At 48.2% G+C, this 27,488-nt stretch overlaps 1 protein-coding gene across 1 annotated transcript; it reads right to left on the bottom strand.

Moving 5' to 3' along the window:
- Positions 1-403: 403 nt before the first annotated feature.
- ANP32A (acidic nuclear phosphoprotein 32 family member A) lies at positions 404-27,029 on the bottom strand. Its single transcript, XM_054077108.1, has 8 exons — positions 26,437-27,029; positions 7,880-8,029; positions 7,474-7,596; positions 5,402-5,600; positions 5,095-5,193; positions 3,631-3,728; positions 2,242-2,302; positions 404-1,738 (listed from the first exon to the last, which is right to left on the bottom strand). The coding sequence occupies exons 1-8, from the start codon at positions 26,866-26,868 to the stop codon at positions 1,677-1,679; spliced, it is 1,224 nt and encodes a 407-aa protein (XP_053933083.1). The 5' UTR covers positions 26,869-27,029; the 3' UTR covers positions 404-1,676.
- Between the last annotated feature and the right edge of the window lie 459 nt (positions 27,030-27,488).

The following is a 27,488-nucleotide window of genomic DNA, read 5'->3' on the forward strand; positions in this document are numbered from 1 at the left end:
AATCTAGAAGCGCCGAACTGCAGCACCGCACGCAGATGAAGGACAGCAAGAGTTCTTTCTTCAGAGATTAAACAGCAGAAACGAACATGCTCAACTGCAATCATTACACTGCTAACACAGAAAATCCTTGTTCTGAAAGAGAAACTGCGTAAGTTATTTGCATTAAAACCACAACCTCTCCCTCTGTTTCACCCAAGAGTAGTTTTCATGGAGCAAAACATATCATCAAGCTCCTAAAAATATCAGAGGATGTACCAGAATAGCTTAGTAAATGCCTTTTTAGAAGGTATGCAACTCCTTCCCAGTGGCCCGTTTGACTCAAATAAGCCACAGAAAAATTGTATAAAAAGATTTATTGAAATTCATCAATGACAAACAGACATAAAACTCAAAGTTTGGCTCTTCTGGGAGAAAAAAAAAAAAAACCTGTTGCAAATGTATTTATACAGATGAAATATTGACTAGGAAATACAAGTCACTTCTAAAGCTATTTGAAAGAGGGATATGAAAGTAAAACTGTACATTCACTAGGTATTTGCAGTCATTTTACTGACTTCCACTAGGTAAGAAAATACAATTTTTGTATTAGTATCTCGTGCTTGAGTGTACGAAAAGAAACCTCCTACCCTACATGCGGAACTGCCTCCTGTATTTAGGTTTGTATAAAGTTTCAAAGTATAGAGCACAAGTGGAAGTAGTTTCTCATCACTTAAAATTGCCTAGGTGTTATATATTACAGACCAAAATAGTACACGCCTTATTTAAAAGGGTTGAAAGGGTGTTTTTATTACAATTGTCAAATTCATTTCACTAGTAACTCAGGAATTAGGAACACTTTTTATATATATTTATATATATATTTCAATGCCTGCCATTTTCAGTGTATTGGCTATACCCTAGCCAAAAAAACAACCCCAAAAAACAAACAGAAAGGAAAACACACAACACACAGGGCAGGGATGGGATTGCAAATTCACCCCACAAACCAGATCCAAAGGAAAATACCAAAACCAAACCCCGACAAAAACATTTGGTCACTATTTACAAAACAGCAAAAGAAAAGGTACCTACGAAAGCAGGGAAAGCGTTGGCTGAAAATGGCAGTCATTCACGGACAGGCGACAAAAGAAATCACTTTCCCGTATGCCATTCTCACACCTGCTGCTGCGCAGGGATGCTTTGCCCAGATTTGCAGCATTCCCCCCCCCCCCCCAAAAAAAATGCTTACGATGTATTTAGTGACTGGAAAAATCCCAACAGCCAACACTCTTCAGCTGTCTCCAAACAAGAGTATTTTGGGGTATCGTCCACTCATCTGAAACTTTTTTTGTCTTTTAAAGAGGTCAAACTCTCCACTCCGATAATAAGAAACAAATTACCACTTGGTTTATACTTACTATTGCAGTTACAGGGACAAAGAGAAGGGAAAAAAAAGAAAGAATTTAAAATGAATAGGAGGAGGAGTGGCAGTAAAAATAGTACTTTATTCCCTTGCCCACCCAGTCTGCTTCTCCCTCTCATTCCCACAGCAACATTAAAATTGGGGGGAAAAAAAAAACCAAAACAAAAATAAGGAAAAAAAAAAAGAAAATAAAAAGGTTGGGGTGTGGGGAGAGGAAATACAGGGTAAAAACAGTCAAATCACAATAGGAAATTGTCAAAATAGGTTATTCGGTTTAGTCATCTTCATCGCCTTCGTCTTCAGGTTCTCGTTTCCTCTTCTGTCCCTGCTCTTCATCTAGGAAATAAAACAGAATTTGAGTGATAAGAATGTTCCTTCTTGCTGCCAAGGACTTCAACAAGTTCAACAAGCTTCTACTTGAGAAACACTTTTTAGCAGGGCCTGTAGTAATAGGACAACGGGGAATGTTTTTTCATCTGAAAGAGGGGAGATTGAGATGAGATCTTAGGAAGAAATATTTTCCTGTGAGGGTGGGGAGACCCTGGCCCAGGTTGCCCAGAGCAGTGGTGGCTGCCCCATCCCTGGAGGTGTTCAAGGCCAGGTTGGATGGGGCTCTGAGCAACCTCATCCAGTGGGAGGTGTCCCTGCCCATGGCAGGGGGTGGAACTGGATGGGCTTTGAGGTCCCTTCCAAACCAACCCCTTCCACGATTCTATGATACTTTGGTAACTGGGTTGCTATAGAAGGAGCAGGAATACAATCATGAGCCTGCTTTTTTACAAAATGGTATTTGATATCTTTAAAAATTATCTCTAGGAAAAACTAGACTGCTGTCATACCGGGCTCTTCTTCATCTTCATCGTCGTCTACTTCACCATCGTTGTAGCCTTCTTCATCCTCCTGGATTGGAAAAAAGAAAACAAAAAGAAGGGAAGGATTTAAAAAGTCGTGCAGAACCTTTCACAATTTGGCAACATCCAACAGCATTTTACAATGGGAAGTCCTTGAAGCATCTTAAACAAAGAGGCAGCCACTTCCCACACACTTATGTAAGTGCAGTTTTATGCTACAGGATAACTGGACTCTGGCCCAAGTCTCCCTGCAATCACAGCAGCCACTTCTGGCTTTGCTCTTCACTGACAGAACTGTTCTATACTTCACACTGATGTCATTGCTAATTTTGGTTTTGAGTTCCCGAGTTTAGGGAAACCTGAGGACTGGTCAGTAGGAGAAGGAGAGAGTTGGAGTTGTTCAGCCTGGAGAAGAGAAGGCTCCAAGGAGACCTTTGAGCAGCTTCCAGTACTGAAAGGGGCTCCAGGAGAGCTGGGGAGGGATTTTTTACAAGGGCATAGAGTGACAGGACAAAGGGGAATGGCTTTAAATAGGAAGGGGGAATATTTAGATGAGATATTAGGAAGAAATTCTTCATGCTGAGGGTGGTGAGGCCCTGGCGCAGGTTGCCCAGAGCAGTGGTGGCTGCCCCAACCCTGGAAACATTCAAGGCCAGGCTGGATGGGGCTTTGAGCAACCTGATCCAGTGGGAGGTGTCCCTGCCCACGGCAGAGGGTGGGAACTGGATGGGCTTTGAGATCCCATCCAACCCAAACCACTCTATGATTCTATCATATTCTAGGGAAAGGGTTCAAATGTGAACAGACCCCTCTGGGGTCCGAGGAGCTGCTGCCAGGTTTGAGAAGAGGCTGAGCAACACTTTCTGGAGTGGCAGTTAAGTATCTACCAAGGTCTGGCTAGAACCTTCTACGGTCAATTTTTAGCTCCGTTCCCCATGGTTGGGCTAACAGCAAAGCCCCAGCAGCCTGTGACAGCTTCATCACGCCCTGCACTCAGGAGCTGTACCACACTGAGAATTTAAGCATCCTGAAGAACCACAAGGTACCTGCCCAGGGAGGAACCTCGCTGTGAGAGCACAGGGTCACTAATTCAGGCACTGCTCTGTCGCCTGTACCCTCCACCCTCCAAAGGTACCACAACCACGTCTGCAGGCGTGTCCAGCCGTTTTTGCCAGCCCAACAGACAGCACGATTTTGTGGCAGTGGTCACTAGATGGCAGCTGGCTGACAGACAGGCACACCTCGGAGCCGCCCCCACCGCCAGTGAAAAAGCAGCCACACACTTCAAGTACTAAAAGCCTCCAATATTCAGTCCATTTCTCTCTTGGCTATTCCCATGTTCACTCCACACCCATTATTAACAGCATAAATCCTTACCTCCTCTTCTCCGCTCACATCCTCCTCTTCTCCTTCCTCCTCCTCCTCCTCATCTTCTTCGTCTTCTACTACCTGAGCGTCATCATCATATTCCTCTTCTATAGAAACAAGATTGACCACTCAGACATGGGAAATTTACTTTTTTTCTTCCACCACTGCCACCCAAAATGTGACCTCGTATCGACACAAGGAGCAAACTGAAAGCACTGCTCAAGGGCGGTGCAGAATAAAAGGCAGCTCTCTTGTTCTTGACAGGGTTTCATGTAGTCCCGTGCCCTTCAGCCCACTGACAGGGTAGCGTGGCAGCTGCACCCATGGCCTCAGCCGCTCTAGGGCTGCGGGGCCAGGACAGTAAAGTCACAGCAGTCTTGGGATTGCTTCAGCTGCTCCGGTTCCCACTGCTAATACCCATTTTTGAGCCCATGGGACACTTGCAGCTCTTCATCTGCAAGTGTCCATCTGCTCCCACCAGGACAGAACAAACCCTCCCTAAAAGACCCCGCTCGCCTTTATGCTTGCCAGAGCGATACAAAAGGGTCACACTCAATCCACCTCGTGGGTTTGCAATCTCTTTTCAAGAGGAAAGACATTAAATGCAAAGAGCCCAAGCAACAAACCAGGAACTGTTTTTCCATGCTGCAGGAATGGTGTTTTGGAGCTTTTTCGTGCATTTGAAGGCAGGTCCAGACTTGTGCTCCGACGAGGAGAATGTGTGTCTGCCGAACCTGGCTGAACACACCGCTCTGCCAGATCTCACATTCAGCACTCGCCCCTCTCACCAGAGCTCACATTCAGCACTCGAGGGAAAACTGCAAGTCCAGCTATTCTGCTTCTGCTGTGCAGCTGGGTTTGAAGAGTCTAGCAAATTCCCCCAACTCAGCCGGATACTCATCCGACCGGTACGTTGCTGTCTCCGAGTGCAGTCTGCCAGGGTGGCTGAACTGCACCTACAGCACACTGCGGACCCACCGTGCATCTTCCTCATGTTAAAAAGTCACCTGCTGCTTCATCACGGCCTTTCACAGAGCTCGCCCCACACACACTCTCTTCTGCCTGATCCCAAGTAGTTCATGTTGACCTCACTGCGCATCTATTAACTCCTGTTAACACCCTGGCTCCTTTACTTAAACTCCTTGACTCGGCTACTTTTCTCTGTGCCCAATCTGGTCCCCTGGGCTTTACTGTTCCCTGAACTCTTTCATCATCTTAGTCCTCCTCCTGACCCCTTTCTTCTGCCACCTTTCACTAGAGAGAGGACTGGGAAAGAGCTCTTTCCTCTCCTACCCATCTTTCCTCTCCTCTAATTCCTTCAGAAGACACTGAGGTACTTCTGCTTTACATCAGCCAGAAGGAGCTGCTGCGGCCACCCTTCTCCTGCCAACAAGTCAGAGCTGGAAGTAAAGCATAGCACACAGCATATCAATCCTTCAACTTACATACACCAAGCAGCACAAATTCACATACCGTCTTCATCTTCCTCCTCGTCGTCTAAGCCCTCCACGTAGCCCTCTGCATCAGAGTCCGGTGCTTCTTTGTCATCCCGATCTTTCACTAGAGATAAGACTGAGAAAGTAGCTCTTTCAGGCCCTGCCCATCTCCTTTCCCCTCGTTCCTTCAGAGGACACTGAGGTACTTCTCCTCTACACATCAGTCAGGAAGGAGCTGCTCAGAATACCCTTCTCTTGCCAACAAGTCAGAGCTGGAAGCAAAATGTACTAGGCAGAATATCGATCTTTTAACTTACATACACTAAATAGCACAATTCACATACCATCTTCGTCTTCCTCCTCATCGTCTAAGCCCTCCACGTAGCCCTCTGCATCAGAGTCCGGTGCTTCTTTGTCATCCCGATCGTAGCCATCGAGGTATGTGAGTTGCGGGAGGAGCTTGAATACGTTTTCTCTGTAATCGTTCAAGTTGGTTACCTCGCAATTGAAAAGGTCTAGGCTCTTCAGGTTTTCTAACTTTTTCTGCAAAGAAAGAAAAGGCCCTGAAGTTCAGCATTACAGTAACTCCCTACAGAGTGGAGAACGCAGCAGCAGCCAGAGTTAATGCACTCAAGAGCTTCCCATGACAGAAGGGTCATTTTCATAGAATCATAGAATCGTTTGGTTAGAAAAGATCTTCGAGATCATTGAGTCCAACCACACCTGTTCACTACTAAACCAGATCCTTGAGCACCTCATTTACCCCTCTTTTAAACACCTCCAGCGATGGGGACTCCACCACCTCCCTGGGCAGCCTCTGACAATGCCTGAGAACCTTTTCTGTGAAAAGTTTTTCCTGATGTCTAATCTGAACCTCCCCTGGCGCAACTTGAGGCCACTTCCTCTCATCATATCACCTATCACTTAGAAGAGACCAACACCCACCTCGCTACAGCCTCCTTTCAGGCAGTTGTAGACAGTGATAAGGTCTCCCCTCAGACTCCTCCAGGCTAAACAACTCCAGTTCCCTCAGCTGCCTCTCATAAAGTTGTTCTCCAGCCCCTTCCCCAGCTCTGTTCCCCTTCTCTGGATGCACTCCAGCCGCTCGATGTCTTTCTCATTGTGAGGGGCCCAAAACTGAACCCAGGATTCAAGATGCAGCTTCACCAATGCTCACGATCACTTCCCTGGTCCATTTTGGTCTCTGCCTACTGAACTGGCACAGAACAGAAATGCAATGCCTGGCTGCTGCTGCTCTGGTACCCAAGAGTGGGAAATGCTCTCTCTCTCTCTCAAGTTCAGCATCTCACAAGCAGAAGACTGAAGTTTGCAAAGCAGTAATAGTGCAAAATCACATGTGTGGTGAGGGGCCAAGCTAAGGATAAATGTTAGCCCAGCCAGTTATCCAGAAAACACAAGACACGACATTGCAGCCAGCAGCCAGGTGTATTTAAAACACTGTTTGTGATGGAAGAAACAAGAGTGTTCTTTCGACAGATGGAAGAATTTTGCTAAGTGATTTAAAAAACTGTAATGATTCTGCCTTATCCTTTAGAAAAACAAAAAAAGGCTTAGAAATTGAACAGCAATTCAATTCCTGGGTTTAGGGAGGAGGCAAGTGGTCTGCATTGCCCACAGCACTTCAAAGTACTAACAATAAAAGCACAAGCAGTTGAGGATTTATATCAAGTCTTATGAAATATCTCCCTTCTGGGGCACAGCACATAGAACAGTGGTGACACCAAGAAAACAATAACCTGAAACTGGGAGCAGTTAGAATCCTCTCTCTCTACTGTTTGCTACACAAGTTTAACTGCCCTGCTCTCCCCTTCTGCTGGCAGAAAGGAGATCCAAGAGAGACTGTGAGAACTGCTCCCTGAGACACTTTAAAAGTCAGTATTTGGGAAACAAGCATGAGCTGAAACTCTTCACTTCTGGAGAGCCAAGGGCACCAAATAAAAAATGGGAAAACAGCACTACCAGAATTGACACCTGGATGCTTCTTGGAACTGCATTTGGACAATCTTGATCTCAGCACTTGAAATAAGCAGGAGAGGTGATGGAAACCAGCAGGAAAAGGCTGGAAGCTCCGCCACCTCTGCCCAGCTGCAGGGAGCAACCCCAGTCTGGAGGCAGCCAGTGCTGCAGCTCACCCCCACCACGCCCGGAGAGGCGGTGGCTGCTGACTCAAGACCCAAGGTGGTCCCCTCTGCACCCAGGCCAGCCCGGCAGCTGCTAGAGGGGAACAGCTGCCCAGGCTGCCACCCCTGGGCAGGGCTGAGCCCCACCACAACCTGGCCACAGAGATAACCACCAAATACACCCTGCTGCGAGCTGCTTGGGACCTTCTGAGCCTGAAGCTCCTCTACTCATCACAAAATGGGGTTTGATTTCACCCTGTACTGCCCCAACTTACCAGAGGTTCTATTGTACCGAGATCTTTTATTTTGTTGCCGCTTAGATTTAGATGCGTGAGGTTTGGACACTTTTCTGCCAACACTTCCAGTCCTCCTGAGATTCTGTTGTCGCTTAGCTCGAGCTAGAAGGCACATAAACATCTTGAGGTTTTAGTGCAAACATGTATCACAAAGCAGTCTGGTCAGTTAAATTATGTTTTTATACAACTATTTTACATTAGGTAGCGTGCAAAGAGGGATGGATATCACAGAATCAAAGAATCCTTTGGTTCGAAAAGACCTTTGAGGTCAAGACCAACCATACCTGCTCACTACTAAACCATATTCCTGAGCAATTAATTGACCTGCCTTTTAAACACCCATCTTTTAAATGCCTAAATACATGGTACAGGACATTCTATTTACCTTCTTAAGTTTGTTTAACTTTGGTAAGTTTGCAACTGAGGTTAAGCATACGTTGATTGTACTTAAGAATTCCAGCTCTTCAAACTCATCTGTGAGGCCTTCAATTTTGCCTTCGTATGACCGACAGTTGTCAAGAACAAGTTCTTTAACCTGGAAAGAGAACAACACAAAACAGGCATAAGATATTCTGTGTGGAGGATAAACATTTCACTCACAAGCAAAGGATGGTAGAGATCAGGCAAAACCAATTTGCCAGCAACTTGGGAAGCACATGAAAGGTACTGTTCAGTGCCTGATCCCTGCTAGCAAGGTCAGCAGTGTTTCAGAAACACAGGTACTTGGCTTTGCTTGCACTGCCCACCTTTGTGTTATTCCCTAAAAAGTGTGAAACATTAACCCTGGCTTAACCGATCTGTAACCGGCTGTGAGAAGCGGCATCACCTTTAGTAAATGCAACAATAAGCATTCTAAAAACTATGAAACTGATTTATTTATTTTTAACCTAACCTATCCTTTGACACGCTGTACAACTCGTGTGCTGTTACAATGCGTCATCAGCTGCTCAAACAGCCTCTCTCTGCATGCAAAAATTACGGGAGCTTTTCAAGCATGGAGACATCACTGTCTGCTCAGGCACTGCTGAAACCAAAAGGAGGCACCAGGGATCCTGAATCAGGTCCTACCAGAACCTACCTGCACCCCTCCTCACTAGGGTACCTCCACGGGAAGATTTTCTCCTTGGAAGCAACTCCTTTCTGGGGGAATTACCAGGGATGTGACAGACCACGCTGGCAGGGGAAGTTCAGCGAACCCAGCTTTGCCGCGTCCCCTTATCTCCCCTGCCCTGCTGCAGCAGAAGGCTCAAAGGGAGACCTGAAGATAACGTTCCCATGGGCCCGAGCAGTACGGGACCTGCCTGAGAGCCACAGCCGGGCAGCCCCACAGGTGTGCAGCAAGTCACAGCCCACCGGGTCTTGTTGTTGTTCTTAAACAGAACACTGCTCTTCCTGCAGGTGCTGTCTTCAACGGACAGAAACCAACCACAACAACGCAAAGGAGCCCCTAAATCATAGAATGGTTTTGGTTTGGAAGGGACCTCAAAGCCCATTCAATTCCAAAACCCCTTCCATGGGCGGGGACACCTCCCACTGGACCAGGGGGCTCAAAGCCTCATCCAACCTCGCTTAAACACCTCCAGGGATGGGGCAGCCACCACTGCTCTGGGCAACCTGGGCCAGGGCCTCAACACCCTCACAAGAAAACCTTTCTTCTTAAGATCTCATCTCAATCTCCCCTCTCTCAGTTGAAAACCGTACCCCCTTGTCCTATTCCTGGCACTCCCTCAAGATCCCCTCCGCTGCTTTCCTGGAGTCCCTTTCAGTACTGGAAGCTGCTCTGAGCTCTCCCTTCAACCTTCTCCAGGCTGAACAACCCCAACTCTCTCAGCCTGTCCTCACACCAGTGGTGCTCCAGCCCTCAGATCATCTATAGGGCCTCCTCTGGACCCGGTCCAAGAGTTCCATAGCCTTCTTATGTTGAGGATTCCAGAACTGGATCCAGAACTCAAGGCTACCTTGAATAAAACAGCTCCTTTTCCACCCTAAAACCAGGTCAGCCTTACAGAATTCTAGAACCTTAGCAGCCAACATAAGTCTTCCTGGGCGCTGGGGAAGCTCTGTCGCCAAGGACTGTGACTGCAGGAAGTGCCCACCCATTCGGCAACACCCAGACACGGTCACACCAAGGAAGGATTTCTGCAAGCTATTTCTCACCCAGGGAAACCAATCCCTCTGTGTGCACTGCAGACCCTATCCTCCGCCTGAGCTTCATTTATGAGTTTGGAAAGCGAGGGGGAGCTGGTTGATGCCGAGGACAGGATCAAACGAGCCTGCAGGAGTGGCATACACAGAAACACAAAGCGACTCTTCAGTTCACACCAAGGACAGTTAATATGCAAATGTTTCATTTGCTTCATTTTCTTAGTACTGTAATCCCTCCGCACAGAGAAGAATCCAGTGCAGTTTTACAGCTCCCAATAACATCCCATGATTTCTAATTACATCCCAGGCACTGAAGTCAATAGGGAAGTGAGCCCAAAGCAACACGAGAGCACAAGTGATTCATTGAGAGGAGGAGGATCTGCATTCGGCAGGAAATACATTTTCCAAGACGCTACAATTTTCCTAGAAGAATTACGATAGGGAATGACTACATAAATGCCTTCCAGAAGGGTTTCAGGATGGTCAGAAGAAATCAAAGATCAAGGCAATTGCTCCTGATCCCATATACCCATTCCAGTGGCGGGGGGGAGGAGGAACCCCCAGAACAAACTACAGAAACCACCCGTTTGCTTTGAAATTCGGACAGTGAGAAAGTAATTTTAAAAGCAAACACGTGGATCTTCTTCCTATAACAGTATTTAAGTATCAGGATCCTCCAGTGAGATCAGCTCTGGGACAAACACATTGTTTTCACAGTCATCTGCTCCACACACACGCACAGCTCCAGACAAAAAATAAAAAGGAGGGAAAAAAACAGTAAAATAAAAGCAGCTCCACCCCAAACCCCACGTTAAGCAGCTGTGTTCCCTATCTGTGTTCTCACCCCACAGCCCGTGAGGCCCCTGCCTGCCTTGTTATCTCCCCCAGCCAGTGAAGTGGTTCCTCTGAGCACCCACCGACAACGGCTGGAACAGGGAGGGCGAAGGAGCATGAGAATTGGTTCTTGCCCCAAACGAGCCCATCTCCCTACGAGGAGGCCAATGCTTGTGCAGAGCTCGAGGTCTTTTTTTGCCTTATCCTCCTTTCAGAGGACATCTGCATGAGCTCACACGGGAAGATGAACCAAGGCAGGAGGGAGCTGAGGGAGGGAAAAAGCTCACAGCCACAGCAGCCAGCACGGCTTAGAGTCAGCTCTGAGCCACGTAAACCAAAGGCATGGAGTGAAGCAGCACCTAAACATCACACTGGGAAAGAAACGGCATCTGCCCACACCTCAGGAGGTGAGGCATCCCTCCCTTCATCCTCCTCAAGGGCAGAATGGACAAGAGGCAAACACAGAACTGGACGCTTCCTCGGGGACAGAGATTTGAGGAGGCGCTGGAAAACAGCCATGGAGCAAGAAGAAAAAGCCTTTGGTATGATGGCAGAAGAGGCAACTGACTTCTAATTCAGTTTGCTCTTTTTGGGACAAGACTGCTTTTTCCTCTCTGCTTTTCAGATGATACAGAACTGCAACGCACTCTTCCTGGCTGTGCCTAGGACCAAGATGCATTCAAAACAACTATCACGGAATAAAACTGGCCACGTTTGCAAGAGGCAGAAATCTTTGTTGAAGAGAAGAGCTTGTTCAGCAAACAGCACAGCACAGGCTCCTCACGCTCCAGAAGCACAACAGCGATGTAACTGCAGTGCTTACGTGGCCACGGAATCACTTCTGAGAGAACAGACTCCACAAAGTCAAATTCAATTAAAAATTAAGATAACTTTATGTTCTAAGAGATTCAAGAATTCCATAGAAAACAGGGTACGCAAAATGAGAAGGAACTTCAAATTGGAAGGGGGGGAGATTTAGATTAGACATTAGGAAGAAATTCTTCATGCCTAGGGTGGGGAGATATTGGCCCAGGTTGCCCAGAGAATTGGTGGCTGCCCCATCCCTGGAGGTGTTCAAGGCCAGGTTGGATGGGGCTTGGAGCAGCCTGATCCAGTGGGAGGTGTCCCTGCCCATGGCAGGGGGTTGGAACCGGAAGGGATTTAAGGATCCTTCCAATCCAAACCATTCCATGACTCTACGAACTGGGCTTGTGGGGCTTCTCTCAACTTCACTGCCACATGCCTGCTCACCGTTGCATCACATCCAGTTCTCCTCATGCAGTGCAAGTGGCAGAAACTACCACCAGCCTACACAGCTCTCGTAAGCATTAAAATTACCTGCAGCTATTTGTCCACAGGCTCTCAGCCTGCAGCCCTGCGCACCCCACTTGCCTTCCACTCTCACTTCCCATCTCCTCCTTTGGAACTGATTCTTTTGCAGGAAACCAGAGGGGCAATGCCGGCCCCTCCAAAAGAGGGCATCGCTCCAAGGCCCTCCGAGTGATTAACCAGACACGTTTCCAACTGGCTGCTGCACAGAGGTCTCTTCTCAACCCTTAGCCCCCTTGTGAGGATGCTGGGCCTCATCCGGGCACGCTGCAGCCTTGACAGTGAGCACATAACTGTCAGTACACGAAGAGGGAGAAGTGGAAAGGTGACCTTAGTAAATCTACATTCCACCTAAAACAGCTCACTACCACAGAAGTATGACAGAAGGGCTAAAAATCTATTGTTTTTCAGAAATCTTAAGAATTCCAGCTCCCGAATCACTCTTCAAACATGCAACGTTTCCTGAAAACACATAGTAAAATTGCAATTTTTACATCTTTTCCTCAGTTTCTGCCACCAAAACACAGAATAAACACTTGCCTGATGCAAGCAACCCGGATGAGCACCTCTTCTGAGCCTGCCCATATGCCTGAATGAGAGGAGCAGTCTCATCCCATACAGCTGGCTCACACTGTGGTCTCTGCAGTACTATGGACACGTAGAAGTGCTACCAGAGTCAAGATAGACAATCTTGACACTTCTGGAGAAAAGTTAAGGCAATATGTGCCTTCAGCTAATTTGTGTTTAGTTGCATCAAACACAAGATGATAGAGCCTGATCTCATCACTACCTATGCCACAATGCAAAAGCAAATCAAAGCAGTAATTGGAGTAATTACCAATATGAGTAGTGGACAAACCACGTGGCCTGTTCTTATCTACCCTAAAAACTGCAGTAGAGTGTGGAAGAGTAACATCCCATAGGTAACCACCCACCATGGATAACACCACAATACCTACCTGAACAGCTAAGAAGGCACCCGTAGGTGAACATCTAGCAGAAACCTAACGTGCAGGTGGCTTGGTTGGTTCCCACAGCACACAACCGTGTCTCTGATAACATGATCAGAATCACACAGAATGACCCGATTTGGAAGGGACCTACAAATGTTGGATCATTAGGTCCAACACTTGTCCCTGCATAGGACAATGTGAAAATTTACACCATGTATCTGAGCGCATTGCCCAAATGCTTCTGGAATATTGTCAGGCTTGGCAGCGTGACTGCTCCCCTCGGGAGATGTTCCAGTGCTCCACCACCATCTGGGTGAAGAGCCTTTTCCTAATATCCAACCTAACCCTCCTCTGGCACATCTTCCAACCATTCCCTCGGGTCCTATCACTGGTCTTCAGAGAGAAGAGATCAGCGCCTGCTACTCCTCCTCCTTCCCTTGTAATGAAGAAAAACTCGGATGAGGTCTAGCCTCAGTCTCCTCTTCTCCAGGCTGAGCAGAACAAGCGACTTCAGCCACTCCTCATACGACGAGGCACCATCAGGCACTTGGGCAGGGGCACTGCACATCATACAGCTTCAGCTGCCACATGCTTCTTGCCCAGCCTGCTGTTCCACCTTGCCCTCTCCACTCCCAGGGTGGCTCCAGGCTCCGCCGCGCTGCTCCCCCATTCCGCGGGTGCCATCTGCTCGAGCAGGTGCTTCCTGGTTGTCTGTGTGCTTCTGTTTCAGCGCTGTGGTTTGCTGGTCTCAGTCCCGAGTTTTCTGCAGTCACATGCAAGCAAGTACCTCGCTGCTTCTTCTGCCTCGGACCTGTTCTTCTGTGGCCACCCCAGTTGCTATTTCTGACAGCCCCAGATGCTCTCAGCCCTTGACATCACATCACTGGTAATGCACGCTACGCTGTTCGCTGTGGATTACAGCATCCCCTGGATCTCTTCATGATATCACACTCCACATTACTGCCTGCTGGTAGCCAGGGACTCTTATCCATTTCCTAGTATGGTTACTGCATTAAGCTGCGTTCCCTAAATGCATATACAACACCCTTAACACAGCCACAGGTGCACTGCGAGACTCCAACTTGTTCCTAGGGTAAGTAAAGGCAACTATGTATAAGCAGACACTGAATTTCATGGGGCTCATCACAAATGACATCACTGAATAGTTTCAGTCGCAAAAGACCTTTAAGATTATTGACTCCAACCATCAATCCAGCCCTGCTAAGTCTACCACCAGACCACGTCCCCAAGTACAGCACACACTCTTTAAACACCTCCATGGATGGTGACTCAAGCCTCTTCCAATGCTTGACAATCCTTTCAGTAAAGAAATTCCTCCTGATATCCAACCTAAATCTCCCCTGGTGCATCTTGAGGCTGTTTCCCCTTGTCCTGTTGCTGGCTACCAGGGAGAAGAGGCGAACCCCCACCTTCCTACAACCTCCATTTAGGCAGTTGTAGAGCAGGAAGGTCTCCTCTCCGTCTCCTTTTCTCCAGACCAAACAAGCCCAGCTCCCTCAGCTGCTCCTTATAATGTCTGTGCTCTAAATCAGGGAGCCACCCTTTCCCAGTGCAGGCTGCCTCTCTGTCACAGGAAGAGGATCCACATGCATGACATAACTCACACTCTCAAGTTATCAACACACAACCGATTGAATACAATAACACATAGACAACAACTAAGCCACACATGTTATCACCTTAACCTTTAATCTGCGTTTCCACTGTGATAAGTGAAAAGGCAAAGTCTCTGCTTTGGAAAACCTAAAGCCCATGGGCAAGGAGATCCATGAACTTGGGACTCAGTTCTGGAATACCAGTCTGTATTCTTCTGTAACCTTCTGTTAACTGAAGGCTTAACAAGGTGACAGAAAGACACAGCCGTGAATATTGTATTTAAAAGATAAAAGGCAAATTTACAAGCACAAGTAGCATTCTGCTGGCTTTAACAAGAAGGAAGCGCAAAGGCCATAACGTCTCATTTTCAGCACAATGGAGCAGACGCTTTTGACGTGTATGGCATACGGTACCCCCAGGACAGGAATATCCCACTGTGTGGCACTTTTATCAAGAAAGGCAGGTAAAGATGAGGCTGTTAACTCTGTCTTGCACTGCTCCCAACCAAGTGATCCAGAGGAGCAATGGGAGAAGTCCTTTGTGTCTCTCAGCCCAGTGGCAATTTCATTTGGAGAAGGGAAGAGCTATGGAAAGATGGGAAGGGAGAACAAGGGAAGCCTGCGGTGGTACTTTTGAAAGCAGAATTTTATGCTGTCCCAGATGCACCATCATTTCTTTGAGACACCTGGGTTTCTGACTTTGGGGTATTTTTTTTGTTTTGGTCTCGAAAGCCTGAATGGTCCATGCAGACCTCCACAGTCAAGAACAACCATTGCTGTCTGCTGTAACCAGGCTGCCAAGGGCTGTCCTAGTTCTTATATTGCATTTTAGAGCTCTACTCATGCAGATCTGGGGATCTTTGAGTGGAAATGCATCTCCTTAGGAATCTTTTCCACTTCATTTGTGGTGCAAAGTGTATGATAAGCCAGCCCTTCACAGCCACGATGTTCTCTTCTGTTGGGAAGACACAGATGTGCCAAGGCTAGAGATCATGGCCAAGCCTTGCAAGCAGCCCACTGTTCATGGTTAGATCCACAGCGGTGGCAAGGATATGCTCTTCACTCTCAACTTCACAAGCTCCTCCCTAAGGCACTACTGGAATGAGCGAAGCGTTGCATAATTTCCATTTCAGGCACTACCTGGAACATGACTAGGCCAAAAAACCCTACTTGAATGAACAGCCTACTCAGTACCTTGGGCTAATGAAGCTGCTCTGAAGGCTCAAAGACACGATGTAACTCCTATTCCAACATGGTCACCAAAACATAACCAACGTGAAGTAAATTTTGTTGAGAAACATGAAGATAGCATAACTTGCCACTTGCATTCAAGACAGATCTTCAGCCGTATTACGACCCCCTGAGATATAAAGACACAGCAGAGCTATATTACGCAAAGTCCAGTTCCTGGTGGAAACCAGCGAGACAGGGGAACGCAGAATTGTCTCTGGTCCGAATCAGAGCAGCTACTGGGCTGCTGCACATCAGTTAAGACACCTCAAGAGCTGTTCAGCCTTCCCAGCGCGCTGCCCTTGGGTCCATGCCCCCTCCTGACCCTGGCATGCTGCCCACAGTCAGGGAGAACAGGCAGGCAGGTGCTGCGGCACCAACCACGTTGGCTTGGTGCCACAGGGGATCACCCTTCCACGGGTAATCCTCAGCTGCTCCTTCTGAGCAGCTTGGCATTGCCTGGCTGAGAGGCTTGAGGATGAGGATACAGCCACAAAACAGAATTAAATTCAACAGGTTCAATTCCAATAGCATTGACATCCTCTTCCTCCCGCAAGATACAGAATAAAGCTCACAGGCACCAGCAAAGTTTTTTGTCTTACCAAACCAATATGCAATTTTGGATTTTGATACGTACGTTCAAGGCTTTATTATGAAGATCCAAGATGAGATAAAATTATTTCAGTCACTTGCATTATGTGTCCTAAACTAGTTACTCAGCCACCACTTACTGAGCCCAGGTTCTGGACATTACTGTATGGGGGAACGAATGTGCATATACCAGGGCAGGGAGAAATGCTGCACAAAAATTGGCCGTGTAACACAAACCACCTCCCTTGAGATAGAGGCAAGATATCTTGCAGGCAGAGTACTCCAGAATCGTATTAGCAGCAGCAGTGACTGACGGCTGCGGAGGAACTGGATGGGATTGATGTGTACACCTTGTAATTTCGAGCAGCGTTCCATTACCACTGTTACGGACACTAGAAGCAAGTGCTGAATGCCAGGTGCCTGCGAGGACTTCAAAGCTCTTCAATTCAAAGTTTCCAGGACCTCCTCAAGACTGGAGCTCACAGGATTTCACCCAGGTGTGTTCCCTGCACCCAAGTAAAGCCTTCCCGTCCACCAGCACTCTGCAATTAGCCCCTTCAACACCAAGCAATTCACAACCATTGAACAAAACAGCTTCCAGCACAGCCTGGTTCAACGGCAACCTGTTCCACTTTGAGCTGTTTGCCTATTCTATAGCCATCCAACCAAGCTGGAACTCCAAATTCTTGCAATAAGGTCACATGAAAGTACTGCTGGACCTCAAAATTCATCTAGGGTTTCTCAAAACGACACAACCCTATCAAACTTTCAAATTTGAATTCCTCTTCTGCATCTTTTTCTTGGAAACTTCCCATGATACTGTTAAACACCTCAACATAGGGTTTTAGAAGCCTGCAATTAACTCCCAGCATCATGCCAACACAGTCTGGGTGCCTCTCGCACCTCTCACTACAAGCCCCAGTCCACATGGATGCACACAGATCCCAGTACTGCTGGTTTTAACCTATAATGCCATGGCTCTCACACAGCTCTGCTCTCTGTTTGTAAGCTACACCCTGGCAAAGGCTCTGTACTTAATCTAGTTGATCCAACAAGCACGTGATGAAGAAACTTGGATTTACCCTGGATAAGGGTGCAACTAAGGAATTGCATGGAAACATTTCTGTAGGGACCAAGAACAATGCAGTGACAACACAGACATTGCTGTGGCCATGTGTCACAGACTGGACTTGGGCAGATTGTTGAATCTCTGCACCCAAATTCAAAGTGATATAGCAACATAGCTGTTGAAAGCCACCTTTAAACCCCCCACCATGTGGGCTCTGTTAATTTCAAGGAGAAGCAGTCAGAATCCTCTTTTGGACAAGTCACTCTGCATATTTTGGGGACCCTGCATCGTCCTGTACCCTGGCAAAAGAGGAGAAGAAATTGTTGTTGTTTTATTTGTTTGTTGTTGTGCGTGGTTGGGTTGCTTGTTTTTTAAATCAAAGCTGCTCTGTGTTCAGAGACAGCTTAAGGCTGCTTGCACAGCTCAGATAAAATCTGGCTCAGCATGAATACACTCACTTTTTCTACTCTCTAATATTTTACATAGCATGGCCATAAATGCTGAGAGCAATACATATGGGCTCCAGCTGATTTTATGTCCCTTCACTCTGTTTTGAGAAACTAAAGGTCCAAGTGAAATACCTAAGTGGCAGAAGGATGAAGGGTCTCAGCAATTCTGACAACGTCTTACACTCGTTCCCAATTACGAGGCCTCTCCAGTACTAAAAAACTTCCAGAAAGAATAATCTACCATTGTTGTTCTTGAAAACATCCCCAACCAAAACCCCTCCCGAGTCACATACACCAACACACATTTACAAGGGTCAGTAGAGCCATATGCATAAACAAACCACTAATTACTAAGCCAAGAACACACTTGAGGGACAACAAAAATTGTTTCATTCAACTGCATACAGGTACTTTTCGGTTTTGTTTCTCCTGTTTGCAGCACAACTCTATAAAACCCCCAAACATTTCTTTAGAGAGACTGTTTCAAGTACATAAGTCTTACGAGGAGTAACTGAGGGAACTGGGGTTGTTTAGCCTTGAAGACGAGGCTGAGAGGAGACCTCACTGCTCTCTATAACTACCTGAAAGGAGGTTGTAGAGAGGAGGGCACTGGCCTCTTCTCCCAAATGTCAGGGGACAGGACAAGGGGGAATGGTCTCAAGCGCCACCAGGAGAGGGTCAGGCTGGACATCAGAAAAAAAATTTTCACAGAAAGGATCGTTGGGCACCGGCAGAGGCTGCCCAGGGAGGTGGTTGAGTCACCATCCCTGGAGGTATTTATAAGACAGGTAGATGAGGTGCTCAGGGACATGATTTAGTGGTTGATAGGAATGGTTGGACTCTATGATCCTGGAGGTCTTTTCCAACCTAGTGATTTTGTGATAAGTGATCAAATTGCTTGATCTTTGCATTAAAATCACAGAATCAGAGAACCATGGTTTGGGTTGGAAGGGACCTCAAAGCTCATCCAGTTCCACCTTCCATTGGATCAGGTTGCTGAAAGCCCCATCCAACCTGGCCTTGGATACCTCCAGGGACAGGCAGCCACGACTTCTCCAGGCAATTCAGGCCAGGGTCTCCCCATTCTCAGCAAGAAGAATTTCTTCCTAATGTCTAACCTAAATCTTCCCCCTCCTAATTTAAACCCATTCCCCCTCATGCTATCACTACATGCCCTTGTAAAAAGTCCCTCCCCGGCTTTCTTGTAGGTCTTAAATGCTTACTAATATTCACATTAATGCTGCTTGCTTCTCCCTTTTCGAGAGCTGGTATCACACACGGTCAGAGCATTTCACTCTTTGCCTGCCTGTGGTGGGTGACTTTGCACAGGTCACTCCAGCTCCACATCCCAGTGTCTCTCTAGTTAACAAAGAGTGCCCAATCCCACATCCAAAGTGCTTTTATCATAGAATCACTGAGGTCAGAAAAGACGTCCACGATCATCAAGTCCAAACACCAGCTAAATAAAACAGAAGTAAAATGTAAGACTGCATCGCCTCTTTAACTTGAAAATCCTTCAGTCCAATACTTTAAGCCTGAGTTAGTGCAGTTGCACGTACTCCAAACCGCCCTCGGTAACAAAGGGATGATGGAGCCATACGTAAGATAGAAACATTGCATTTAAATTCAGACTAATTTCAAGAGCTGCATATTTAATAGAGAAAGCAGCCTCTGAAGATGTCGGCTGCCACAGACCGCACTGGCAAATCACACTTGCAAAAGATAAGCTTTTCCTTGCCGTTTTTATGGCTTTGAAGGGAAAGTGTTCGATAGACCGAGTCAATGGACAAATGAGGGCTCCAATGGAGAGCTCAACTTTTACACAGTGGCAGAAAGGCAAAGCACCGAGGGTTTCGTTTTTGGCAATATTTCAAAGGTCACGCTTACACACGCAAGGGCTGCAGGATGGATTTTAGCAACCTAGTCAAAAAACACAGACTACGTATTTAGCAGCTACTTTGTCTGATGGGTAGCTGGGCAAGAGAGGAGACAGGAAAAAAATGACATGCAGAACAAGTCTAGCAGCGTCATATAAGTAGCTGAGAAGTGTCCATCACTCCAAAGCACAACAAAAACATCACTGCTATCGATTCCACTTGAGACTCGGACCCTGCTGCAGACACGTAAGGTTTGGTTCACCAAGCTGAGGTTTTTGTCAATCAAAATCCATCATGTGCTCTGCAAATGGCAAGCCCGTCTCAGCAGATGGCAAGGATAGGACCTCCCTTGCCAGCACTCCAAGTGAGTCCTGCTCCCTCCCAGGCACAGCACTGGCATCCCCAGGGTGCCTGGGGTTCTGCTGTGGAAACCAGAACTGTTCCCATAACCTTCCTTACTCTTAATTCACCCCAAACCCACTCAAGACAAAGCATCCAGGCATGTTTCATAGGTATGGTTCTTACTTTTCAGGCTTCCCTAACCTACCAATACCTGTGCCTTTAGGGCACGAGTGTGGGGAAAGCAATCCAGAAGGTGAATGAAATGGGAAGATTCAGTCAACATCAGCCTTATGGGATGTAAATACTTACAAAACCAGCCACGACACTTGTGCCACCATTCACTGTACATTTATCACTGACATAGAAAATACAGTCTTTTAAATAGAGCAAAATAGAAAATATTTTAAACCCCTGCATGAGGTAAATGGTGCCTTGAAACATAGGGGAGTTTGTGGTGTACACTTAGAGCAGAAGAGCAGAGAAGTATATTCTATTTATTGATACATAACACACAAATCCTGCTGTAAGGAGGGACTGCAACAGCCAGGCTTAACCCTAGAAGGTCTGTACTAAGCTTTTTTCCCTCGTTTCAACACCTTGTTTCGTTTGGTGGGCAGGACAAAAACCCTTCTTTCTTCAGGAGATGCATTTCTTCATGGACAACAGTACAATTATATCATCTGAACACCAGCTATTTCTCTATAACACCGTTTTATCACACCAGCGTTTGGACACAAATCTGAATTATACAGAAAATGCTGGGATCATGATCATACTTTACATCTTACTGGTCAAAATGGGATTCTCGAGAGTTGAGCATTGAAAAAAATAAAGCTCTACTGTAGCTACTCTCTAGCAGCAGAAATGGGAACGTTAGCCAAACAGCTTTAGATCTATATACACTCATAGTTCCTTTCATATACTGAGAACTTGGTCCACGTTAAGACATGAGAATTTGCCAAATAGTTCCCTGGTCAGCCCCGTACTCAGCTGTGAAACCAGTCTAAATTTCAGGGAGGACAGCTCATACATCACATGCATCCTCCAGCCCGCAGTCCCTCCAAGATGAGGATCCACCCATCCATCTACACACCCACCTACTTGTCCAAGGTCTGCCTCTGGAAAGCCAGAGCCATGAAACCCAGCTGTAATACAAATTTGAGACATTTGCAAAAAAAAAAAGACAGCTACTTCTTTGTAGCTACTTCACCCTGCTGGCAGCTACATCGGTGGTTAAGTGATACAAACCTGCAAAAATCCAGGATGATCTGCACACACCACAGACTGTGTACGTGCTGATCTCATGCCACCCTTGACAGAGCCATATCCCACCCTGTTTGAAACCTAGAGCACCTCCCCTTTCCATTTTGAGGTTGCTCAGCCCAGGGAAAGTAAAAAAGTACCTATCTGCACCTAGACACAAGACCAAAGTATATTTTAAAAGCAGGTCTTTAAAGTGGCATGTATCACTTTAAACTCTTTACTGTTCTCACTAGCACCACAACAAGGAACTCGCTTTAGGGAAAGAGCTTCTTTATTTATATTCTTCAGTTGAAAGAACACTTTGTATAGATGCTTGCACTGTATTTCCCCTCAGCGTTAAAACCTACAGAGAGAAATCAGACTGTCAAATAAGTTTTAAAGCGCAACAGAGTTGGGAGAACTGTAAGAAATACCTGCTGTTAGTGTCAGTGTTTTATCACTGTCACGGTTTTGAGCAGATAAATCACTCAATCCTCAGACAAAATAAACCGGCAGGGCACTGCTCAGCCAGAGAAGATGAGTTTTGTGCATAATTTCAAAAACCTACCTCCGTGCCACAAGGCTGAGAAGAACCCCAGCACCAAGCCTGTCTACAGTCCTGGCATTTTACTGACAAATTTATGATGGGAATCAAATGAGGACATCCAGAAACCTTCCCAGATGAGGCCAGCACCGCCACTGGCTGATGGTTCTGGAGGAAACCCTGGTAAAATAACTGTAGCTGGCCACTTTCTAGCAGCCAGTTCATCACAACAAAACCACGTTAGGCAAGAAGTGACTGCAAGGGCACTACTGTAAGTAACCATTAAATATAAAGGGATAAAAAAGGTGGGCAAAAAGCAGACGCATAAGCACAACTCTGGCTGTACAACACACAAAAAACCAAATGTCCAGCACCACAGCCCTAGACCTCTCAACACCAGCAAATTCATATAAAAATGGAGGGAGAAGTAAAACAAAAAAAAAACAAGTCAAGGGAGAAAAGAAACCGCTGCTAAACAACACACTCTAAGACATTTCTAGTATATTTTATTAGTCAATGTGTAACCGTACAGGATTATATGAGTTAACGGCTGGAAGCACTCAGCTTAGCTGCACAGCAGCACACAGTATGCCCCACAAGAACTGTATTAGCCAGACCAAACTATAAAATATTAACACAGGCTCAGGAAGAACCACCACACCTTATCAACACTCTCTTACCTAACTTTGATTTACAGAAAGTTTTGATCCTGCACATCCTGATAGCAGCGTATATTAAATGAGACGTACCGCAAAGCTCAAGCAGGTGTAGGGCAGATGCTCCAAATCAAGTGTATTCAGGGTTATTTTCACCAAGGTTTATTTACATCACACTTCAAAGTTTGAAAATTACAAACCCCCATAGAAGAAGGAAAAATTCTGCCTATCTAACAAAGCAGAGAGAAAAACAAATTCACAGAACCATTCTGGTCATGCCCAAAGAATTACTAAAATCCATAAATAAATGACACTGGCTTTAGAATCATTTCTAAACCCCAGCTGTGAGTATTTTACCTGAAGAACTAGCTGGATTTAGCAGAGTTTTATTTTAATAAGGTATTTTAAAGAAACATACTTCAAACTGTACACTCAGCTCTCCAGGACACAAAAGCACGTGCGCAGATCTGTAATCAATGGCTGTACAAAGTGGACTCTGAACAGAGCAGCATTCCCAAACGGTAGCTCTCTGCCCTTTCCTATGAAACCAGAAATACTTGGCTTTTTAGCAGAGGTGCCACCTTGCTGCCTTGGGAGAAGGACACACAGAACCTGCTGACAGAGCTGAAAGCCAGCAGGTAGGAGGAAAAAGGGACAGGTTAAATAAGTTTCATTTTACAGCTGTGGACGTCTGCATTATTGGGAAAGAGGGAACCCCTGCCAGATCGGAGCTCTCTCAACTTCCTCTGGCATAAGCCAGAATAGAGCAAAAGTGGAAAAAAATCCAGGTGTGGAGGAAGCAAAAAAGCCCAGTTTATACCTAACATGCTCTGGGTCAAGCTTTTAACCTGTAGGTCTGCGTTTACAATGGTCAATAAGCCTCCAGCAGCAGGAGCAAAGGCAAAGGACAAACTGACTGAAACTAGGGAAAAAAGAACAAAAAATAATTTAAAACACTAAAAACCAGGGCAAACACGGAATAAAATCAGGGTGTAGAGTGGAAAAAGTAGTCCAGTTTATACCTAACACACTTCGGGTCAAGCCTTTAACCTGCAGGTCTGTGTTTACAATGGTAAATAAGCCTCCAGCAGTGGCAGTGAAGGACAATTGACTGAAATTGGGGGGAAAAAAGCCCTTCCCAAAAGGCCCTAAAAAACAGGGCAAAATCCACGTGTAGAGGGGAATAAAAAGAAAAAAAAAAAAAGTACAGTTTATACCCAACACAATTTGGGTCAAGCCTTTAACCTGCAGGTCTGTGTTTACAATGGTGTATAACCCTCCAGCAGCAGGAGCGAAGGACAAATTGACTGATGCTGAGAAAAAAGGCCAAAAAGGAATTAAAAACCCTAAAATATAGGGCAAAACTGGAAAAAAATCAGAGTGTAGAGGAAGAAAAAATGTCCGGTTTACACGAAACACACTTTTGAGTCAAGCCTTTAACCTGCAGGTCTGCATTTAAAATGTTGAGGAAGTCTCCAGCAGTGGAAACGAAGGACAAATTGATTAAAAGTAAGGGAAAAAAAAGGCAAAAAAAAAATATAAAAAACTAAAAACAGTGCAAAATCCAGATGTAGGGGGTGGGGGGGAAAGGCTAGTTCATACGTAACACACTTTGGGTCGAGCCTTTAACCCGCGCGCCTGTGTTTACAACGGTGAATATACCTCCAGCAGTGGGAATGAAAGACAAATTGACTGATACTGGGGGGAAAAAGCCTGAAAATCATTTAAAGAAAAAGATAAAAGGGTCTCTGAAAGCAGAGACCTATCTTCCCGCGCAGGGAGAAGGCACATTTCCAGAGCCCGGGGGGACATAGGGACCACATAGCAGGGCGAGAAGGCGACGTAGCCTTCACATAAAAAGCATCATAATTAAAAATACTGATAATATGAAGGGAGAGGGGGAGCTTTTCAGCCTCCTGGCTCGTCCCGCTGCGGTCGCCGCCTCCTCCTCCTCCTGCTGCACTCGGTGACAAAATGGCAGCCATGTCGGCACCAACGCCTCATGGCGCGCTCCCACCACCCCGGTGGCGGCAGGGCAGGACTGGGGCTCCCCATCAGAGCCCCAGCAGGGCGCGTCGAGGGGCCACTGTTCATCTCTGCCACAGCTTGAGGAGAAGGAGGAGGAGTGAAGAGAAGGGGGGGAAGGAGAACAAACATGGCGCCGCGTCCTACTTGCAGCGCGGGGCTGGGAGGGAAGCGGGTGCTTGGCCACGTTCGCCTTCATTGTGACCCTTATGCCCCAATAATGAGGCTGGGCTACTGGGGGGAGCCCTCCTGCCCCCTCCATCATCCTTCCTCCCCATCCTCCAACTTCTTCCCCCCTCCTCCTCTTCATGCCCCCCATCCTCCTCTTTCTCCCCAATCCTCACGCTCCTTCCCCCAAATCCTCATTCCCCATCCTCCTCATCCTCATCCCCCCATCCTCCTCTTTCTCCCCAATCCTTATGCTCCTTCCCCCAATCCTCACTCCCCATCCTCCTCGTCTTCATCCCCTCATCCTCCTCTTCCTCAACACCCCAATCTCCATCCTCCTTCCCCCTCCATGCTCTTCTTTCCCATTCTCATCCTCCTTCCTCCCCCTCCTTCTTCCTCCCCACCCTCCTCCTCCTTCTCCCCCACTCTCCTTCTTCTTCCTCCCTCCATCCTCATCCTCCTCCTTCCTCCCCACTCTCCTTCTTCTTCCTCCCCCCATCCTCATCCTCCTCCGTCCTCCCCACTCTCCTTCTTCTTCCTCCCCCATCTTCATCCTCCTCCTTCCTCCCCACTCTCCTTCTTCTTCCTCCCCCCATCTTCATCCTCCTCCTTCCTCCCCACTCTCCTTCTTCCTCCCCATCCTCCTCCTCCTCCTCCTTCTTTCCCCCTCATCCTCCACCCTCCTCCTTCCTTCCCCCCCCTCCTTGCCCAGGACTTTTTAAACTTTAAAGAGCAGGTGACATCGTCCAGCCCCTGCCTTTGTCCCTCGGACACCGTCCCTCAGCGAGGTACGTTGTTCCCCCACCCCCGTCCCCCTTCCCCTTGCCACCCCTCGCCCTCCCCGGCCACCAGGGACGGGCGGGGGGGGGGGGGGGAGAGAGGAGGGGGGCTTCGAGCCACAAGGACCCGGGTTCGAGTCCCGAGGACCGCCGGTTCGAGCCCCGCCGGTGCGGGTTTGGGGAGGGGGAGACACGGGACGACACCCATTCCTTTTTTTCTTTTTTTTTTCCCCGAGAGAGTGGCTTTTTTTTTTTTTCCTGAACCCTAACAAAGTTTTTCTCTCTCGCGCAGAACAACAACCTGAAGTCCAGCCCCGAGGAGGGGAAAAGGGGGTGGAAAAACACGCACACATCCTTTTTGTGCGTGTGCGGGGATGGAGGGGGTGGAGAGCGCGCTTGATTCCTTCCAATATTTGTTTTTTTAATGCACCCGATCGCCGAAAAAACGCTTAAGCACGGGTTTAAAAATTCTTTTTTATCTTCTCAGCATCTGAAGAGAGGGAAGAGAGGGAAAGAGAGGGAGAAAGGGCGCGTTCATGAGGACTACAAAGTTACAAATATGGCTCCCCAGCCTCTCCTGCCTGATCACTGCAAGGAACGAAGACGCACTTCAAACTAAACCATTCGCAACTCACTCGCGGTCCCTGCCTGCCTCTCCCTGCCCAGCACCCAGGGCAAATATTTGCCAACTAAAACACGCCGAGAGAACAGCACCAACTTGTTTTCGATCCAGGCACAGCGGGGTCGGGAGCAGCAGTTGAGTCCCCCCACCCCGTGCAACTTGGGGCACCCTCAAATCGGGGGGCACAGCCTCCCTCCCCGGCACCGCGGGGTGGGGAGCAGCTGCCGGGTGTCCCCGCCGAGCCCCTCGGGGCACCCTGAAAGGCGAGGGCATCCCTAACCGTGCGCACACCCCAAACCGTGTGTGCACAGCCCTAAGCGTGCGCGCAGCCCCCGAGGTGGGTGCGCAGCCCCCCAAAGGCAGGGAGCTCAAGGGCAGCAGCTGCACAAGGTGGGGACGCGGCCCCCCCCTCCCCAAAAAAAACCAAAAGTGGGGTGGATTTATTACGATTATTATTTTTGCATCGCTTACATCCGAGGGCGTCCTGTTCCGCAGCTCTAAGTGGATCCTTTTCTTCATGTCCATGTCGGCGGCTGGCGGGAGTCGCTGGCTGTCGCCGGCTCCTGCGGTGACACCGATGCAGACCGACCCCCCCCACCCCTCCTCCTCCTCCTCCTCCTCCTCCTCCTCCTCTTCCTCCTCCCCCCCTCCACAGCCAGGGACTTTGAGGGCGCAACCAGCTCCGCTCGGCACCCCGAGCCCCAGCACCGCGGCGAACACGAACCTGATAACCGCGGGGGCGGGCGCTCCCGGGGGCTCCCGCTCGATGGACGCGCTGCTCGGCCAATCGCCGCGCAGCAGCGCCGCGCCGCGGCCAATGGGGAGCGCGGGGGGGCGGCGGCAGCCAATGGGGGCGCGGCGCTGCCGGCCACGGGGACAGCGCGGCGGCGAGCGGAGGCTCATTCCGCGCTGGTGGCTGGTGGGGAAGGAGCGGCGGCAGCTCCGCAGTGGGGATGGGGTGCGCTTTGCCTTTCTCTTCCTTCCCCCCCGCCTCAACACACCTCCTCCCTCCCTGCTGGATCCTGGGGGAGGCGCTAAAGCCGGAGCCGCCCGGGCAGGGGCGAGCAGCCAGGAAGGAAGGGAGGGAAAAGGTGCGGAGCGGGGCGCGAGCCGCGGGGGGGGGGGGGGGAGGGGAAGCTGAGCCTCTTGGGGGCGGGGCGAAGAGGGGTGAAGGGGGGTGGTGAAGGGAAGGGTGAGGGGGCTGAGGGCTTGGGGTGCAGAGTGGGGTGATGGGGCTGCTGAGGAGGGGGTGAAGGGCCGTGGGGGGTAAACGGGGTGAAGGGGCTGCTGAGGGCTTGGGGTGCAGAGGGGGGTGAAGGGGCTGGAGAGAGGAGGGTAGACAGTGGAGAGGCTGAGGAACGGGTGAAGGGGCTGAGGAGGGGGTGAAGGGGCTGTTGAGGGCTTGGGGTGCAGAGGGTGGAGTGAAGGGGCTGCTGAGGAGGGGGTTGTAAACAGTGAACGGGCTGAGGAGAGGGTGAAGGGGCTGCTGAGGGGGAAGTAAACAGGGTGCAGGGGCTGAGGAG

This window comes from Cuculus canorus, chromosome 12 (genome assembly GCF_017976375.1).
Source record: "Cuculus canorus isolate bCucCan1 chromosome 12, bCucCan1.pri, whole genome shotgun sequence".
In the NCBI taxonomy this organism is placed as follows: Eukaryota; Metazoa; Chordata; class Aves; order Cuculiformes; family Cuculidae; genus Cuculus; species Cuculus canorus.